Below are 21,433 nucleotides of genomic sequence, written 5' to 3'. Positions count from 1 at the left end.
TAGAATTGCTTCCCTTTCACTTCAACTTCAAAGTAACATGGTAAACTGAAAAGGTCAGGGAACTGACCTGAATCTAAATCCCAGCTCTCCCACTCCCTATCTATATGTCTTTGGGCAGGTGAATTTTCTTTCCAGGATACATATTTTTTAATTTGTAAAATGGACATATTACCTATGTTTAAGACCCCTGTATGAATTATGTCATTGTTGTTGTTCAGTCAGTAAGTCGTGTCCAATTCTTTGTGACCCCATAGACTACAACATGCCCGCCTCCTCTGTCCTTCACTATCTCCCAGCGTTTTCTCAGATTAATTCCATTCAGTGGTAATACTATCTAATTGTCTTGTCCTCTGCCACCTACTTCTCCTTTTGCCTTCAATCTTTCCCAGCATCAGGGTCTTCTCCAATGAGCTGGCTCTTTGTATCAGGTAGCCAAAGTATTGGATCTTCAACTTCAGCATCAGTCCTTCAAATGAATATCAGGGTTGATTTCCTTTATGATTGACTGGTTTGGACTTCTTGCAGTTCAAGGGTCTCTCAAGTGACTTCTCCAGCATCACAATTTGAAAGCATCAACTATTCAGCACTCAGCCTTCTTTATGTCCAACACTCACATCTGTACATGTCTACTGGAAAAACCATAATTTTGACTATATGGACCTTTGTCACCAAAGTGATGTCTCTGCTTTTTAATATGCTGTCTAGGTTTGTCATAGCCTTCCTTTCAGGGAACAAGCATCTTTTTTTTTTCTTTTCCTTTGACAACAACATCCTACTATGTCTTATATATTGATGTGCTCCTATGTTGGATGTATGTATAATTACAATTGCTACATCATCTTCTTGTGTTGAGTTTTTCATCATCATGTAGTTAGTGTCCTTCTTTGTCTCTTATAACAGTGTTTATTTTAAAGTTGATTTTGTCTGATATAAGTATTGTAACTGATTTTCTTTTGATTTCCACATGTGTAGAATACCTTTTACCATCCCCTCACTTTCAGACTGTATGAGTCTCTTGATCTGAAGTGAGTCTCTTGTAAGCAGCAAATAATGGGTCTTATTTTTGTATTCATTTGGTCAGTCTTTGTCATTTGGTTGTGGCATTTAGTCCATTTGCATTTAAGGTAAAAATGGATATGTCTGTCTTAAGGCCATTTTGTTAATTGTTTTGGATTTGGTTTTGTAATGTTTTTTCCTTATTCTTCTTTTCTTCTCTTTTCTTGTGATGTGATGACTATCTTCAGTTTCATTTTTAGGTTCCTTTTTGTATGTGTATCTTTTATAGATTTTTGTTTTGTGGTAATCAAGAGAATTTTGTTTAGGAGTCTATATTTATACATGCTTGTTTTAAGTTGCTAATCTCTTGATTTCAAGCAAGCAGTCTTTTAATTTCATGGCTGCAGTCACTGTCCACAGTGATTTTGGAGCCCAAGAAAATAAAACCTGTTACTGTTTCCATTGTTTCCCATTCTACTGGCCATGAATGATGACACTGGATGCCATGATCTTAGTTTTTTTGAATGTATAATTTTAAGCCAGCTTTTTCACTCTCCTCTTTCACTAAGCATTGAACTTGGGCCCTGGCAGTGAATGCACAAATTCCTAACCACTAGTCAGCCAAGGAATTCCCAGGAATACATCATTTTGTAATTTTTAAAAACATATGCCTTTTTATAGTACATTTTTTTTTCAAGTGGACCAAAGGAACATTTTATTAACAGATCCAAATATCTTTTGTTTCTCTAAGGAGTCAAAAGCAGATAAACTTAAACATGTTTAGCAATTAACGTTTCAGTATTTTCTCTTTTTTGGAAATGATTTACATATTCAATGAAGGTACCTCATTTAAAGTTAATGTTACAAAAACTTAAAGTTAATGTTATAAAAAAGATTTTGGAAACTTTCTAAGTAGACATATTTTATAATATATAATGATGATTGCAACATTCATTTATAAATTTTTCTCCCACTTATATCCACTTAATTCATGTGTTCTTAAAAATTATGCTTGAGTTGCCACGAAAATTTCATGAGATATTAAAAATTAACCATCAGTTTATTTTTCTTATTGAAGAATCAGGCAAGCAGCAGAAGTCACAGAAGCAAAGAACCTTAAAATTTACACATGGTTTTTTATCCTTACCATACTGACATACATTAAAGAAATAATTTTTATTGTAAGCTTAGTTCTTAGACTGAATTTATAGCTTTATCATTTCAAGCATATAGTGGAGGTAACATAAATATATTTGACAAGGCTTAATTTATTTTATTTTAAAACATTTATTTATTTGGCTGCATCAGGTCTTAGTTGTGGCATACAGGATCTTTATTTGCACATGTGGGATCTAGTTCCCAGACCAGGGACTGAACCCGGGACTCCAGAACGGGGACCATAGAATCTTAGCCACTGAACCAACAGGGAAATCAAATGACTGGTCTTAATTTAAAAATTGCTTCTATTTTCTTTAAACCAGTTAAATAGAGCTCTTACACAAGTTTGTAGGAAAACTATCCAGAGGGGGAAAAACATCACACACACATAGCATACATACATAGATATATGTAAACATATAGATAAATGCAAAGACATATCTTATAGCTTTCATTTAAACATCATAGTCACATATCAAGTGCTTATGTTCTCAGTCGCTCAGTTGTGTCCAACTCTTTGAAACCCTGCGGACTGTAGCTCTCCAGGCTCCTCTGCCTATGAGATTCTCCAGGCGAGAATACTGGAGTGAGTGGCCACAACTTCCTCAGAGGATCTTCCTGACCCAGGGACCCAACCCGTATCTCTTATGTCTCCTAATATTGGCAGGCAGGTTCATTACCACTAGTGCTATCTGGGAAGCCCCTATAAAAGAATAGTTGGGATGTAAATGGGTTTCTGCCAGGTGGAATAAGTTCAGTTTACCCACTAAAATGGCTGAAGTATTTACTAATATTTGTGGATAAGACTTTTAGATTTTTACTTGTCTTTAAAAGATAATCTTATGGAGGATTTTGGCAAAATCTGGAGTAAGGGAGCTTATGGAAATATCAAATAAAGTTTGTTTTTAAAATCTCTCTTGGTTATCTTTTTTTCCATTTCCAAGTTTGCCTTAAGCAACTCTTATCTCTTTGGATGCTTACATTTTAAAGATATGGTAAGGTCAATATTTCCAAAGTACTGAGAAAGAACTGCAAGGTTTATCAGAGAAGGAATTCAGGGGCATATTTGCTTATTATCAGAAATCAAAGATAATTACTATAACATTTTCCTTTCCATTAGCAGTAGAATAGGATAGCTCAATGATATTTTTAAATTTTTTCAGTTTTTTATAGGGCAGCCCCAAAATACCAGAAGGTCTGGACATGGTGGGGTTAGCTTACAGAGTAATAGACAATAAATCCAGACTTCCTGTGCATTTTCTGAACCTTTGTCAAAGCTATTTGTGGCTATCAATATTTATGTAAGTATCACAACTGCTTGAAAGACGTCAGCAGCTCTTAATGTTTATTTTCTGGACTTACCCTCCTAATCTTATTAAGAAAATGTTTTGTTTTTTTCTTACACTAACCAAGATATTCTTCTATAGCTATCTTTTCTTTCTTTCTTTTTTTTTCTTTTCAATCTCATCTTCCCATAGGTATCAATAGGACCTTTGTTCAAAATGCAAGCTCTCTCAAAAACCCTTTTAAGGTGTAAAAGTTCAAATCTTCAATATACCTCTTTCAACTGTGACTCCAAACCAGTGAGTCTTTTTATGGCTTAAAACCAATATTAGGGCTTACTCTTGGACACAAGGGGGCTTCCTGGGTAGCTCAGTTGGTAAAGAATCTGCCTCCAATGCAGGAGACCCCAGGTTGGTCCCTGAGTCAACAAGTTCCCCTGGAGAAGGGATAGACTACTCACTCCAGTATTTTTGGGCTTCCCTCACAGCTCAGACAATAAAGAATCCACCAGCAATGGGGAAGACCTGGGTTTGATCCCTGGGTTGGGAAGATCCCTTGGAGGAGGGCATGGCAACCCACTCCAGTATTCTTGCCGGGAGAATCCCCATGGACAGAGGAGCCAGGTGGGCTACAGTCCACGGGGTCACAAAGAGTTGGACATGACTGAGCGACTAACACACCCATGGACACAAGGGGTTTCCCTAAGAAATGTGGCCCTCTCAAGACCCAGAGCCTCTCCAGATAAAGCCTGAGGAAGCAAACACCTTCCATGTCTCAGGTGGCAATGAAACCTCTATGTCTCACAAAGGGAGACACCTTAAGTCACTCTTCTCTTCACCTCTGACACCAGAAAGGTGATACTGGGGTGAGTTTTCCCTTCACAGATCAGGCAACAACAGAAGAGCCTGTTCACAGAGGCCCCTTATGAACTGCGACTCTCTTGGAACAAACTCCCTTGAGTGTTCACACGGTTAAATAAAGAGAATGCTGCCTGTCACTTCATGTCTTAGGCTCCCAGCTGGCTGGCTAGCTGTTAATGCAAGCCTGACAGACCGCCTGCACCCCTAAAGTGGCAGAAACCAGAGGGGATATTCTCACTGGTTACAAAGCCAAGTTCTCAGGATATAAAACAAAACAAATTCTCATCTTATGGTTTTTCATGCTCATGACAAATGGCAGAGACAAACGAAACCATGATGCTTTTCTGGGAGGCTAAGAATCAATAACCATAGGTGTTGATTACCAAAACCAAATTCACAAGAGTCACAATTAAAAATCTATTTTCAAAATTTTTGTCTCCTGCCAGTGTGCGTTTGGAAAGGAAGGGACAGGGAGAAATCGTTATCTTCCTTTTTTGTCTGTGCACTCTAGACAGAAAGCTAGGAGACTGACATGGTAAGAATTCTTCCCTTCTACTGGTCTGTTGTCAAGTAAACCATATCTCAGCTATAGTCTTTATGAACAGTAAAGTGTTCTGGCCTTTCACTGTCCCATCCTCATCACTAGAAACTGTACAGGAGACAACATGTGTAACAAAAGACAGTTTAACAAGAGAAAAGGAAACAAGTATATTAACGTGTACATTTCGTGTATACTTAACGAGAAAGGCCAGGATGAATAAATCAAAGAGTGGCTGGAATTTGGACTTAACAGATCATCTTTACCAAAGAACAGTAAATATTTAGAGGAGCAACTAGACAGAGGAAAAGAGTACTGAGCTTCCAAGGGTGCAAAATTTTAGGATGATAAATACATTAAAAACTGATAGGCGATAGTAGCTAGTCAAAATGGTTGTTTTGTAAAATCCTCTGGTGCTGTCTTGGGGCTGGTAAGCATCTGGGGTTTTGGTGATTAATACCTGCACAAATTTATGTTTTGCTTTCAGGATGATGGGGGAGGGCAGAAAACTTGTCCAGAATCTGCTTCTTCAGCTCAAAAGCATCCTTGTGCCAAAGGGGAAGATTTTGGAACGGCATATTCAGTTATTCTTCTATAGATTTTACCATAATGTTTTTTCACTTTACAATGACACTATGTTCTAACATGGAAATATGAAGTAAGGCATTGCCAGAAAGGAGTTAGGAATGTTGTTCACCAGGGGTTTATTTATCACACTATGACATTGATTTATAAATTAAGAATTTACAATAGACACCAAGAGAGTGAGTATAGGAATCTGGCTGAACAACATGATGTGGTGCTCTATACCAATCAGAACAACAGGCCGTGTGTCATGTTCTTTGTGGAAAGTGTATATAAAATAGTTTTAAGTGAAAAAAATGAAAACAACATACTGAAGTCACATAAAACAACATAATGTAAATGAATGTTAATCAAAGATGGAAGCTCATTTTCAGCTGAGTAAAATGTTCATTCAGGTTTTTTTTTCTGAATACTTGATCAGCTTCATAATAAAATAGGAGGAATTTCCTCTTTTGGCAATAGTGCTAAACTCTGTTCTTTCTGAGCAATGTCTTTAAGTAATCTCACTTCCTTATTTTCTGCAGGTTAATTTTTAGGGTATCAGAATATCTCTCTTCAAACCTAAGTAGGCAAACTTTTAAGTCAGTGGACCGATAAACTGTTTCTGTTTTCCACGTGTCTCAGAGGGTGGAGCGACCAAACCGGTGAGATAAGAGGGGAGTGAAAAGATGTTAAATAGCAAGCCCAGCTCACCCTGGTCAGTCTGGACGTCTGACTTCTCAGGCAACATGAAGGCTCTCATTATCCTGGGGCTTCTCCTCCTTTCTGTCGCTGTCCAAGGCAAGGTCTTTGAGAGATGTGAGCTTGCCAGAACTCTGAAGGAACTTGGACTGGATGGCTATAAGGGAGTCAGCCTGGCGAACTGTAAGTTAACTCTTCTTCATCCTTCCAAATGGGCAGCCAGGTGTGGGACAGATAGTAATCAGAAGAATAAGACGAAGAAAAGGACTTTGGGTCAATGGGATTTTTTTTTCTTTGTTGGAGGGTTTGTACACCTACAATGGTTCTAAACATCAACTTGTTCCTTTAGAATCAGATGCACCAGGTGAAGGACCGAGGCATGAGAGGGCCATTCTAATTCCACTAAACGTGCCAGCTGGCACATGTAGGGTGATGATAAGATGTATTTCAGCACCTCAGATATGTCTGTCAAGCCCCTGCTGTTTGACTTTAGGTATTTCCGGTTTGGAAGTTGGGTTCTTCTAACCTGAGTAAGGCAGTATTTTTCTCATTTTTAATTCTCCTACCAATGTTGGGCTTTTAACAGCAAGGTTTTTTTTAAAAATTACATTAAACTCTCAAAACAGGGACAGTAGGAACCTATTTCCCTCAATTCATGTCTATAATAAGGATCCCTGAAATGCAGCAGGAAATGACATTTTGTTGTGCTCACCCTAGTTGATTATTTTTTCATTTTCTTCCACAGAACTCAAGAAATGGCCTTAGGAAAAGTTCCTCTGTATTTTAGTGCATATCTGTCAATGTCATCACTGTATTTTTCATACTAAATTCAGACATTTCCCTCCATAACTATTTTTGAGTGAATGAGCAAAGGGCTAGGTGGATGGATGGATGACAGTCTTTCCTATTCTGTGATTCTTACTGTCTGAATTCTAATTTGGTACCCAAATTCACCTTTAGGATCATAAGAAATTTTCTGTCTCCCAGAAAATCCTTATTTTTCCTAACAACATATTTTTCCTTTAGTGTGTGCATCTGCTGCTAATGACCAAATCCACTCAACTAATCTGTTGGTTTTTCTATTCTAGGCTCAGTATTAACTTAGGGATGTGTGAAGAGCAAGAGCTATTTTAATATTTTATTTATTTTTTATTTTTTTATTTTAATATTTTAAAAAAATGTATTATCTTGTTTCATTAGTATTACCAAATGATTTGCTAATAAAAGAATTCTCTTAAGGGAATTCTTAACATGAAAGTGTTAAAATATTTCACAAGTAAGTACATCTTTGTACTTATAAAGTAAGTTGTTAGTAAAGTAGAATTAAATAGAACTGATTGGGCTATGAAGTATAAGTCATGTCATGTTGTTTTTCAACTAAAAATACATTTTTTTTCAGGGTTGTGTTTGACCAGATGGGAAAGCGATTATAACACAAAAGCTACAAACTACAATCCTAGCAGTGAAAGCACTGACTATGGGATATTTCAGATCAACAGCAAATGGTGGTGTAATGATGGCAAGACCCCCAACGCAGTTGACGGCTGCCATGTGGCCTGCAGCGGTAAGACAAGATGGTGTTGAGTGATGGCTCAGGCCCCATCTGGGTTTACCTGTAAGATCAGAGATGCAGTACAAACAAAAATGTCTCGAAGCCTTCCCTGGTGTCTCAGATGGTAAAAAATCTGCTTATAGTGAGGGAGACCTGGGTTTGATCCCTGTTCGGGGAAAATTCCATGGACAAAGGAGCCTGGCTGGCTTCAGTCCATGTTGTCTCAGAGAGTCTGATACAACTCAGCAATTAACACTCACTCATCATGAAAGTTTGCTGTTTGCTAACATACAAGAGTTTCTTGAATGACCTAGCGCTTTAGTATAACTGAACTTGTTGATATTTTGTAAAGAACAATGCCATTCCTCTTATCTTCTTTGGGAAGGTTTAGGGATAATTAAATTGTGTGTGTGTTTTTTTATTTAATATACCTTCCTTTATTGGAAAACAAAGGATTACTAGTTAACCAAAGGGGAGGAATACCTGTGGTTCCTTTTAAAAAATTGTTTTTACTTTTTATGATGATACGTTTTAAATATATGGAAAATTAGAAACATGACTATATCAGCCATCAATATGGTCATTATTTACTTTACCAGTTATTCACAATTGTCATATTTACTTCTTCTATGTATATAAACTGTATATATGTATGTGTGTGTGTGTGTTTTGGCTGAGTGATTTAAAGTGAGTTTGAAACTCTAAGTTCTTGAGGTTGCAACTCCAAAAAATACAGTTTGTATTTAAATACTGTCATTGTGACAAGTTAATTTACAGATTTGCTTAACTGGGCTGAAATAGATGTTCTATTGAGTTCCTTTTAAAATAGAGATTACATGCAATATTTAGTGCATAAAATATTGGTGAACTGATAAAAAATTTATATGTTAATTTTTTATATATTAAAATTCCTAACAGAGAAATTAGTCTAAGGATATTCTTTTGTATCAAGTTACTTCACTTTAAGAAGTATTTTGCATTATATAATAATCTGGGTTCACTGAATAAAAATTCTCACTATCCAGAGATTTATGACAAGTGGTAAGTTTTGGTATCCACATCTTTCAGAATACACATCATTCACATGCTGCTGCTGCTGCTGCTAAGTCGCTTCAGTCGTGTCCGACTCTGTGCGACCCCATAGACGGCAGCCCACCAGGCTCCCCCGTCCCTGGGATTCTCCAGGCAAGAATACTGGAGTGGGTTGCCATTTCCTTCTCCAATGCATGAGAGTGAAAAGTGAAAGTGAAGTCGCTCAGTCGTGTCTGACCCCTAGCGACCCCATGGACTGCAGCCTACCAGGCTCCTCCGTCCATGGGATTTCCCAGGCAAGAGTACTGGAGTGGGTTGCATGTATGAGTGTAAAACTATATTATGCATATTTGTACCCACATACAAACATGTAGGCAATGTATGTCAGCAAAAATGAAATTATACTAAACTTCCTGCTTTATAATATGCTGTTTATTACACAAAATTATTTTATCAACAAATACCAATCTTTATTATATTTCAAGATGAATAAATTCCACTAAATAAATGTTCTATAATTTATCAATCTAAATCACGTTGATAAGCACTTAGGCTGTATTTTCCCCTGTTATTAATTGATATGAAACATCTGTACACACATCTTTGGGTGCATCTCTTATTATTTCTTTAGAATAAACTTCCAGTAATAGAATTGCTGAACCAAAAAATGCTGGACCCGTTTCCCCTTGCTTGTTTTCATTTTGTTTCAGTAGCTCAGCTGGTAAAGAATCCACCTACAATCCAAGAGGCCCTGGTTTGATTCCTGGGTCGAGAAGTTCCCCTGGAGAATGGATAGGCTACTCACTCCAGTATTCTTGGCCTTCCCTGGTGGCTCAGATGGTAAAGAATCTGCCTGCAATGCAGGAGACCTGGGTTCGATCCCTGGGTCGGGAAGATCCCCTGGAGGAGGGCATGGCAACCCACTTCAGTATTCTTGCCTGGAGAATCCCCATGGACAGAGGAGCCTGGTGGGCTACAGTCCTTGGGGTCACAAAGTATTGGACACGAATGAGCTACTAAGCACAGCACAGTAAAAAGAGAATCTTCTACCACATTAATTAATAATTCCAGAGCTCCCAATGACTTTGGTAAATGAGAAACAAAATGCTTTAATTTCGTGCCAAATAGGATAGAATGAAGAAAAAAATTTCCCCCAATATTCACAACAAGGACTCTTAAAAAATAATTTTAGTTGTACTTTCCTTAGCTTAAGAAAATAAAGCCTGCCGAACCTAAACTTAAAATGAAATCTTTAGGAATGTTGTTTTCATTTCTCCCCATCTGCTTTTCAGAATTAATGGAAAATAACATCGATAAAGCTGTGACGTGTGCAAAGCAGATTGTCCGCGAGCAAGGCATTACAGCATGGTATGTTGTTTTTGTTTTGTTTTTTCCTTCCAATTCTATTGAGATGTAACTGACACATAGCGCTGTAGAAGTGTAAGGTGTACGGTATAAGAGTTTGACTTACATACATCATGAAATTATGATCACAGTCAGTTTAGTGATCAACCATTATGTCATATGGTTACAAAAATAAAGAAATAGAAGGAGAAAAAATGTGTGTGTGATGAAAAGCCTTAGGCTATACTGTCTTAACAGTTTTCATTTATATATGAATTTTATGTATGGATATGTATATTCATATAAATGAATTCACTAAATTCATTTATATGAATTTTCATATATTTCTTATTTCATACATAGAGCAGTGTTGATTGTATTTATCACATTGTACGTTACATTTTTAGTATTCATCTTATACCTAGAAGTGTGTAGTACCTTTAGTTGCCTTTATCCGCTTTGCCACCCCTCACCTCAACCACAACCTGCTCCTCTAGTAACCACGTATCTGACTTCTTTTTCTATGAGTTTGATTATATGTTTATTTGTGTTTGAAGTATAATGGACCTACAACTCTGTTAATTTCTATTACAGACTATGGTTTGTGTTAAGCATTAAGAAGGAGAGCTGGGGGCTTTCCTGGTGGTCCAGTTGGTAAGACTTTGTGCTCAAAGGCAGGGGGTGTTGGACAGGAAACCAACGACATGCCACCAGGTGTGGCCAAAAAAATAAGATGGAGAGGAAAACTGGGGGGTTTTTGGTAGCATCTCGGGGCACCCGGAATTCTAGCTTCCCTCTCCCCCACCAAGAATCGAAACTTGTCCACGAATTTGGAGGGGCAAAGTCTTAACAACTGGACCACCAGGCAAGTCCCAGGTGAGAGGTGTTTTACCCTACTCTTATGAGAGAAGCAAAGGAATATTTCCAAAGAACAAAGTATGCTACTGAGAACTGAAAAATTGCAGCTTTAAATTAATGCTAAACAATGTACTACATACGAACAGTCTACTTGAACTCATTCAGAATCTTATTCTCTTACTCTTCAATTTATTTTAGGGGATTCTAGAGTTTTTAAGATTCTACACACTCTACCTTGTCATATCTTGAAATAATCTTTGGAATTGAGTAAATGCGGAATTCACTCTGCAGTTGTGTTGTGAACAACACAGGACTCACCATTTGTGTCCAGCATTCTGTGCTCTAGTGAAGGCTTGGGGGGGATGTGAAGTCCTAGGTATACATATCTCCAGTTAGCAAATAGCAATACTTGGATTTGTCTATAGCTTGTATTTCATGTATTGATGAACGATTCTGTTCTCCCAAAGGATTTGAAGTATGTACACGACAATGAAGCTGTGTTTTAGCCTTATTACCATTTGTTTCATCTTTCTCCACAGGGTGGCCTGGAAAAGTCACTGTCGAGACCATGACGTCAGCAGTTATGTTGAGGGCTGCACCCTGTAACTGTGGAGTGATCGTCTTCAGCTCATTTTGTCTCTTTTTCATGTTAAGGACGTGATAGTTGAGTGAAAGGTTATACCACCAGTGTTTCAAACAAATAACGTTTTTACAGAAGCAGGAGCATGTGGTCTTTCTTCTAAGAAGTTTAATGTTTATCTAATGTGTTAATTGTGTGATATTAGGCCTACAATATTTTTCAGTTTGCTAATGAAACTAATACTGGTGAATATTTGTCTAAAATCTTAATTATCAAATATGTCTCCAGTACACTCAGTTCTTAATTAAAGCAAGATCATTCATGCACCTTGCTGATCAAGAAGGAATATAAAGAGGGATTAGATGAGCTGTTTCTTTTCCTTAATTTTATTAGCATAGATTCATGCATTATGACCAAATTCACAGGCAGATAAGAATTGAAATAATGAATTAACCACAGATATGAAATTATGCATACTGTAAAAAATACAAACATTTTCATTAAAAGCTTTGCAATTCATACCTTGTCTGTTTTGTTTAGAGCCATTTAGTATCTCTGAAGAAATACATATGTATGTACTTGGGAAAAAACGAGCTAACACTTAGTATTTCCAACATTCTCACCTGTAGTCAAACAGAAGGATATTGCTAGAGAAAAATCCATAGGCATATTCACAAATCTCAATTAAAAAAAAAACAATTTTGGTGGAACTGCATAGCTTTGGGATCTTAGTTCCCCAACCAGGTATTGAATCTCCACCCTGAACAGTGAAAGCATGGATTCCTAGCCACCATTCTGCCATTCCTTTCAGTGTGGTTAAAATCATAACCACAAATCTCAAATGGGCCCTTAGGACTGACTGGTGGTCACTTCTCTGCAAACTTTCCATGCTGATATCCCCACTCTCCAAAACAACTGTCACTGTTTACTTCTCTCTTTCCAAAGTCCCAGCAAGCCCACCAGCTACTAGCATTCCATATTCTACTCTCCGTAGACGACCTGGGCTCACATCACACTGACAGGACAGAAGCAAGTCATACAAAATTCTCCCCTCCTGGCCACCACAACACTGTTCACATCTCTCCCTGAGCCCTCCTTCCCTTCTCTCCCCTTCATCACTAGGATGTAGGGCCTCTGCCCCTGCCGTTGGCAGTGTTTCTACATGCAGTCTTCATCAGACATAGCTCTCTCACTACTCCAATTTAAGCGAAGGTTTTCCAGCACCCTGTGTTTCTTCCTCATTGCTGGATCATCCCATCACTGTACAGACTGCCCCAGTAAAGTTTCATCTTGCAAAGAACTCTCCATGGACTCTCCATAACCCTCCAAGTACATCTTTCTTTGCTCCTTTTTACAGCAGCATTGCTGGGACGAAATATCTATATTCACCCGCTTCATGACCTCACCTCCCTTTCTCTTTTCATCTCTTCTTAATCTGACTGCTGTCCTCACTCAGCTGAAAACTGCTCCAATATGACTCCTTCCAGGATGCCTTCGGGTCAATTCTAGTGATCACCTGATTTCTGTTCATCCTATCCTACTTGATCTCTCGGCAGCATTTGACAGGTGAACCACTTCCTACTTCTAGAAAAATTTTTCTTCCTTAGCGTCTCCTCCTTCACATCCTGCCTCATTGACGCTCCTTCTCAGCCCTTCATGGCTGGCTGTCCCTCTGCTCTTTGATTTTGAACTCTGTGAGTCCCCAGAACTCAAACCTGTAAAACCATCTGAAAGAACAGTTTTACTTATATTTATTTTTCTTTTCTTGCCGAAGTATAACTTCCAAAAGAAGAGTCTTTCCCACTCTTTAAAGACATTAAAATAATCTCAATCTTTCCCCAAATTTGCGAGTATAGTAAAGCCTTTTAAGTTTTCTGAACAGTTTGAGAATATACTGCCAATACGGTGCCCAGTGGCTCTGAATCCTTCAATATACATCTCTCACAGAACCTCAGAGCATCATCCAAATCAGGAGGTGAATACTGACAAATTAGGACCACCTCATCATCAGATCTATGCAACTTTATCAATTGTCACATAAGTTTTTCTTAACTAAAAGTTCTAATTCAGAATCACGTGTTTAAATTGGTTGCTATGTTTTTCAGTTTCCTTCAATCTAGATCATTTCTTCACTTTTTTCTTAACTTTTATCACTTTAACCCTTTTGAAGACCTCAGACCAGCTACGGTGTAAATGGCCTAAGGTTTTTCTGATATTCTCTAGAGTAAATTATGTTATGCATCTTTGGCAGAGATACCGTAGACGTAATACTGTGCTCTTTCTGTTGTATCTTTCAGGTGACATGCAGTTTTGAAATATTCTATTACTTATGATGTTTGCATCAATTATTTGATTAACGTAATGTCTGCAAGTCACCTTCACTGTGAGGTATTTGGGAGAGGGTGAGGTACTTTGAGAAATTTTCTTCCTCATCAAAATGTCAATTTTTGCATGTACTTACTATATCGGTATGAACCCCTGGCTTCCTATCTTATTGCAATTATTATGTGTCATAATCCATGGCCATCGTTTATTTTGATGTTCATATTGTCCCTGATTTGGCCAGGAGAGCCGCTACACACTAGTTTCGGCGTCTCCATCATTCTCTGGGTACTTTTTTGTTTTCTGGTGTAAAGTGTTTTAATTCTTACCTTGTTCTTTTTGTCCTTCAGTCGGGAATCTTCCACTTCTCCCAAGAACCCTTATTTAAAAAAACCAGCTCTGGGTAGTTGAGTGTTATTGTTTGCCTATCCCATCAATGATAAGAGCTATAGAATATATGAATTTACATAATTTTTATTTATTTAAATTGAATTCATCTAATACCTCCAGTTCCAGTCTCATACCAAAAGGTTAATTCAAGTTTTTTTCCTTTTTCATGTTGGTAACTCCCTTGTATCCTGCTGCTGCTGCTGCTGCTAAGTCGCTTCAGTCGTGTCTGACTCTGTGCGACCCCACAGACGGCAGCCCACCAGGCTCCCCCGTCCCTGGGATTCTCCAGGCAAGAATACTGGAGTGGGTTGCCATTTCCTTCTCCAATGCATGAAAGTGAAAAGTGAAAGTGAAGTCGCTCAGTCGTGTCTGACTCTTGGCGACCCCAGGGACTGCAGCCTACCAGGCTCCTCCGTCCACGGGATTTTCCAGGCAAGAGGACTGGAGTGGGGTGCCATTGCCTTCTCCAACTCCCTTGTATGACAGTGAGAAATTGGGCACCCATTGTCCTTAATATTCTTAAGATGTATTGTGAGCACATGCATATATTTGATCAACTTGACTGTTTGTAACCAATCTCCCAACACTGCCACACCATGGATTTGATGCTGTGCACTCAGGCTTTGATACCTCTCATTGGGTCACCCCTTCTTCCACATCTGGACAGCTGCTTTGGTGTGTTATATCTTTGACACAACATGCTGGACCACTGTTTTTGCAGGAAGGAGGGCAGAAAGGTTTTACTCTTGTTTATACCTGTATTCCAAGCACCTAGAACAGTGCCTATAACATGATATATGCTTAATAAAAATCAGTTGCTGGAATGAATATCTCTGATTATTTAGTATATTCCCCCACCCTGGGGATTCTAAGAGTTTTCTTACTATCTGATCTCACATGATTCTAATTCAGTAGCTAGTAGCTTCTGGGGCTCCAAGTGTCAGATCTCAACTCTATTTGACAAGCCACAGGAGGACAGCAGAGGGTCCCAACTCTAGTACAGCCTCTGACTTCAAGATTTTGGGACCATTTTGCAATGAATAAAGAGTTTATTCGTATCAAGATATCCAGAGATGTGAGAAGAATGAGGCTTGCAGAGTGACAGCTCAGACGCACAGACGGGATATATCTCAGAAGCACCAGGACAGATGTGTGACAATGGCTGACTAAAGAAATGACCAGCGAGTAGCAAAAGTTGGCCTAACAGGGAAGGCAATGGTTGTTGAAGATTTTGCTTAGTGTCTTTGATAAATGTCACAGCTCTACTTATACCTGTTATTTAATACACGTAAGTTCTCAAGCCACATTTTCACCCTTATTCTGAGAATGTAATAAAAATCAATGTTAGTGTTTTTGATAAATGTCATGCCTTTACTTACACCTGTTACTTTAATACAATTAAGTTCTCAAGCCAAATTTTCACCCTTATTCTGAGAGCGAAGTAAAAATCAATGTGAAAGTTTCATCATGTTTAAAAGACATTCAGTTCTGATGTTGCTCAGTTTCACCTCAGGATATTATTTGAAATGCAGAGTGATATTCCAGATGATTTTACTGGGCTCTTCCTGTAGCACTAGTTATAACTAAGCCTTGAGCATATCTCTTGCACTTGTATTTAGCAGACTTACTTAAAAAACATTTTATAGAAATTGCTAAAGGGAATTTAAAAGTTATATCATGAGTGACTAAAGTCATTCATAGACATAATGTTTTTCAGTTATATACATGTCTATTATGCACATTATATTTTAAAAACAATTTTATTTATTCATTTTATTTTTTGCTGTGCTGGGTCTTCATTGCATGGGCTCTTCTGTAGCTGAGGCAAGAAGGGGCTATCTCTAGCTGCAGTGCATGGGCCTCTCCTTGGGCTGGCTCCTCTTGCTGCGGAGCTCTAGGGGGCTGGGGCTTCAGTAGCTGCAAGCCCGGGGCTCCAGACCACAGTAATCGTGGTGCGCAGGTTTAGCTGCTCCGCAGCACATGGGATCACCCCAGGTCAGGTATCGAACTTCTGTCTCCTTCATTAGCAGGTGAATTTTTTACCACTAAGTCTACCAGGGAAGCGGCAAATTATATTGTAAACCACTCAAAATTTTTTACAAAGTTGTAAATTCTCAGAATGAGAATTCTCATTCTCAGAATGAGATATTTCTACAGGTTTGTTACGAAAGATGTTACTCCTCCTTTCTCCCACTTCACAGGCAACAATTTTCTACTCTTTTAGCTTAATGTTAGGAATTTTAGATAGTGCCCTGTTGGCCTAGTGGGTAGCATTTTGCACTTTCATGGCTGTGGCCCGGGTTCAATCCCTGGTCTAGGAATTGAGATAATACAAGCTGTGCAGCATGGCCAAGAAAAAAAAAAAAGAATTTTATTTGTACTTCCATGCTTTTATGTATCAGGCTTGCATTGCTTCTTCTTGATTTCTCCATTTTACAATATTGATTCCCCTGGTGCAAGTTAAGGATTGAGTTCTATTTCCTCCTCCTGCATCTTCATCACACATGGCAACTTTCCCTAAAACCTATCCTTCCAACGTAAAGCTGTATATATTTTATTAGATCAATACTCAGTTTTTACATGGTCATAAATACAATTATTTTCTTCTCTTATGCAAGATTTTATTTTCCCTAGAGCTAATAACTGCATGATCTTAAACTGGCTTCGCTTTCTTTGTATCTATCATTAGTTCAACTCCCAGCTTCAAGGTGGCTTCAATACTTTACTGAAGTATAGTTGATGTAAATACAATATTATATGTTTTAAGTGTACAACATAGCAATTCACAATTCTTACAAATTTATATTCCATTTGTAGTTATAAAGTATTGGCTATATTCCTTGTATTGCCCAATATAGTTGTGTAGTTTGCTTATTTATTTATTTTGTCTGTGCTATGTGGCTTTCAAGATTTTAGTTTCCAACCAGGGTCCAAAGCTTTGCTCCCTGCAGTAGATGCATGGAATCCTATCTGATGGACTGTCAGGGATTCTCAGCTTATTTGCTTTATACATAGTAGTGTGCACCTCTTAATCCCCACTGCTATCTACGTCTCCTGTTTAAACCTCCTCTCAGGTCTTTAGATGCAGCTAGTATTTCATCAGTCTTATCTTTCTCCAATATTTTTCATTTCTGCTATCATAGTTTTAATTCCAACACCTCTTTTTCATTCCCTGAATTTTCTTTTCTTCCTTGTTTTGTGTCATGTTTGCTATTCCTATTTTATCTGGATATAGAAATAACAGTTTGGGTTTGTTTGGGCTTTAGTTGACTTCTCTATGTTTCCTCTTATCTGCCATTTTGCTTATTTACTTTGAATTATATCTTTTCATATTAGAGGCATTTCTCTGTTATTTGACAATATTTGGTTATCTACTTAAATTTAGAATTGGGAAGCTAAACAAGTCATTTGAGGTCCCAAGGGCATATGTGGCTTAGACCCTGTGTCCTTCACTGAAGGATGACCTGGTTGGCTGAGTCAGTTTCGCTGAGGCCCCTTAGATCTCTCCTTTTAGACTGGTCACATCCCCCAGGGCAGCCTCTCCCTCCTCTCTGCTCACACAAACATAAAAAGGCCTGGTTGCCAGTATTTCAAGAGTTTAGTGGGGGATGAAGGTCTTAGTACCAGGCATGTGTTTGGCTAATCTACCTGTTTTCTGTAGGGTGTTCCTTCCTCAATCCTGTCTGGTGACCCTCAGTGCAAAGGCTCTGCTTCACCCCTGTTCTATCCCATGGGGGTAAATAAGGGGTGATTGTTCAGCTGTAAGGACCTGACTTTTTGTGGTAGTCACATAATATAGAGCACACTATTGTAACCATATTTAACTACATTTCAGTGGCACTTAGTGCATTCACATTATTGAGCAACTCTCATTATCATCCATTTCTCAAACTGTTCACCTTCCGACTGAAACTCTGTCCCCATTAAACACTAACTCCCCATTTTTCCTCCCCCAGCCCCCAGCATCTACCCGTGTACTTTCTGACTCTATGAGTTTGAGTATTCTAGGTGTCTCCAATAAATGGAATCAAACAGTATTTGTCTGCACCTGATATATACTCCCTTGTGGCTCAGCAGGTAAAGAATCTGCCTGCAAAGAGGGAGACCTGGGTTAGATTCCTGGGTTGAGAAGATCCCCTGGAGAAGTGAAAGGTTACCTCCTCCAGTATTCTGGCCTGGAGAATTCCATGGACTATACAGTCCATGGGGTCACAGAGTTGGACACGACTGAGTAACTTTCACTTTCAATGTATATTGGAATGTATTTTTAGGTAAATATATGTCCTACGAACAGATTGTAACTTCTTTATTTATTTTTTTCTGCTATGGGAACAGTAGGTTCTCAATAATTATCTGTTTTATACATGGGAGTGTATATGCCAATCCCAGTCTCCAAACTTATCCCACCTCAGTCCCATCCTTGGTATCCATGTGTTTGTTCCCTACGTCTGTAGAACCTGAATAGTTTTTAAACAGACTCTCCACCAGTCTTTTTTTCTAGCTCCTCTCTTCCTCCTCCCTTCCCTTACTTCCAGAGATCCCTACAACCACAAATTCTTGAGATCCAGGGAGTTCTTGCAAGGTGAACTGGATAGCTTCTAAGCTCTGACTGCTCAGCTCCCAAGACTGCCCTCTACCACTTGCCTTTTCTAGTCCAAGTTTCAAGATTTTTTTCTGTCTTCTCTCTCATGCTTCCAGTCCTAATAGGTTTATGTCTTTTTGAAAATCTCTCATTTTTAATTATTTATTTCTTTATCTTACTTTTGGCTGTACTGGTCTTCTTTGCTGAGTGCAGGCTCTCTCCAGTTGTGGTGAGCAGGGGTTACTGTGCATTGCAGTGTGCGGATTTCCCATTATGGTGACTTCTCTGTTGCAGAGAGCGGGCTTCAGTCTGGAGGGCTTCAGTAGTCGCGGCACACATGCTCAGTAGCTGTGGGGACAGGCTTAGTTTTTAGGTGGCATGTGGGTCTGTCTTCCCAGACCAGGGATCAAACCTGTGCCCCCTGCTGTGGAAACACAGATTCTGAACCATTAGGCTACCAGGGAAGTCCTTAATTTTATTTTATGAAAGCTTATTTTGCTTTAAAGTTACTTAGGGTAACCTCTTAAGCAATGAATTAAAAATTTTTTTGAGAAATGGGGAAATGGGGGGAAGCAGAAGTAGGAAAGCTGGAGAAATAATTACAAAGAGGAAACTCCTGCTCCAGAGATCACATTATTTTTTTTGGCTAGGGTGGGTCTTACTTGCAGAAAGCTGGGTCTTTAGTTGGAGCATGTGGGGTCCAGTTTCCTGGCTAGGGATCGAACCTGAGAACCCTGCATTGGGATCTTTAGTCTCAGCCACTGGACCACCAGGGAAGTTCTAGAGACCACATTCTGAAAGGTAGAATCCAGTAGAGTGTGCAGAGGACAAAAATCCTGTATTGTGGTATGAAGAATGTATTGTAACTGAAAGTTGGGTCCCGCTGCTCACCACGCAAAAGCCAATGAAGAGGCCAGGGTGGTGTCAAAGAAAGTTGCTTTATTCTGAATGCTGGCTGCAGGGGTGGGAGGGGTGCGGGGGTGTGGGGCAGGGGGAGGGGATGCCTGTTCAAAGACAGACTCCCCCCAGGGCTCCCCATAGTCAGTGGACAAGAGCTTTTATAGGCTGAGGAAGGGGGTTATATGAAGAAACAGTATAATCGGCTCTGATAGTCATCTTGAAATTGGTCATGTGTTAGTCTGACCGCTGTCATGTTGTTTTAGATACAGTGAATCTTCAGTTCTAAGGTTGATTTGTTTCCATTTCCTTGAGGCCAGTTCTCAGAATTATGGCAGCGTATGTCCTGGGTCCTGCTCCATTTCAGTATGACAGAGTACTTTAACAGACCTCACTGATTTCAACCACTTTTGGGAAAAGAGCCTCGAGTCTTCTTAACTTTTCCAATTTTCATTTATTCACTATTCAGCAAACATAGATGACTAGAAATGTTTACTAGGGCTTAAGAACATTAAGGTGTATAAGATACAATTATTGGCCTCATGGAGTTCACAAATAATTAGTATATAACTTAAGTGTTTCAATCCAGCAAGCATCACAGAGGACAGTGTGACTGAACTATCTGAAAATCAGCTGCTAGAAAGATAGAAGATAAAAGAGACTATATTTTATAAAAGGAGGCATAGATATCTGTGTCAAATCCTGCCAAGAAGCTAAGGAATTAAGGGAAGTGGCAGATGGATTTACTGATCCACTAGCTTTGTTCATACTGATGCTTCCCAAGGCCCACTTGACTTCACATTCCAGGGTATCTGGCTGTAGGTGAGTGATCACAACATCGTGACTATCTGGGTCATGAAGATCTTTTTTGTACAGTGCTCCTGTGTATTCTTGCCACCTCTTCTTAATATCTTGTGCTTTTGTTAGGTCCATACCATTTCTGTTCTTTATTGCGCCCATCTCTACGTGTCTCCAATTTTATTTTTGTCTTTGCCTTTTAATATATATATTTTTAAAATTTTTATATATTTATTTTTGGCTGTGCTGAGTCTTTGCTGCTATTAGGGTTTTTCTCTAATTGCAACAAGCAGGGGCTACTCTCTAGTTGTTGTGCTCAGGCTCCTCACTGTGGCAGCTTCTCTTGTTGTGGAACACTTGCTCTGGGGTGTATGGGCTTCAGCAGTTGCAGGTCCTGGGCCCTAGAGCACAGGTTCAGTAGTTGTGGTGCATGGACTTAGTTGCAGCAAATGGAACCTTTCCAGGTCAGGGATCGAACCCTATGTTTCCTGCATTGGCAGACAATGACACAGAAGTTAGCTTGCAGAGACTCTCCTGGCCAAACCAGGGACAATGTGAACATCAAAATAAATGACAGCAATGGATTATAGCAAAGCTAGTAGGGGTGATGGAATTTCAGTTGAACTATTTCAAATCTCAAAAGATGATGCTGTGAAAGTGCTGCACTCAATATGCCAGCAAATTTGGAAAACTCAGCAGAGGTCACGGGACTGAAAAAGGTCAGTTTTCATTCCAATACCAAAGAAAGGCAATGCCAAAGAATGCTCAAATTACCATACAATTGAACTCATCTCACACGCTAGTAAAGTAATGCTCAAAATTCCCCAAGCCAGGCTTCAGCAATACGTGAACGATGAACTTCCAGATGTTCAAGCTAGTTTTTGAAAAGACGTCAAATGAGAGATCAAATTGCTAACATCCTCTGGATCATTGAAAAAGCAAGAGAGTTCCAGAAAAACATCTAATTCTGCTTTAT

At 38.9% G+C, this 21,433-nt stretch overlaps 1 protein-coding gene across 1 annotated transcript; it reads left to right on the top strand.

The window, feature by feature from the left end:
- The first annotated feature begins 6,124 nt into the window (after nt 1-6,124).
- On the top strand, nt 6,125-11,987 carry LOC110135875 (lysozyme C-1/C-2). Its single transcript, XM_020891216.2, has 4 exons — nt 6,125-6,285; nt 7,502-7,666; nt 9,979-10,054; nt 11,428-11,987. Exons 1-4 carry the CDS (start codon nt 6,150-6,152, stop codon nt 11,492-11,494), a joined length of 444 nt encoding a protein of 147 aa, XP_020746875.2. The 5' UTR covers nt 6,125-6,149; the 3' UTR covers nt 11,495-11,987.
- Nucleotides 11,988-21,433: the final 9,446 nt, after the last annotated feature.

Source organism: Odocoileus virginianus, chromosome 24, assembly GCF_023699985.2.
Source record: "Odocoileus virginianus isolate 20LAN1187 ecotype Illinois chromosome 24, Ovbor_1.2, whole genome shotgun sequence".
Lineage (NCBI taxonomy): Eukaryota > Metazoa > Chordata > Mammalia > Artiodactyla > Cervidae > Odocoileus > Odocoileus virginianus.
The sequence above is the reverse complement of the archived record's forward strand: the minus strand, read 5'-3'. Positions and strand labels throughout refer to the sequence as shown.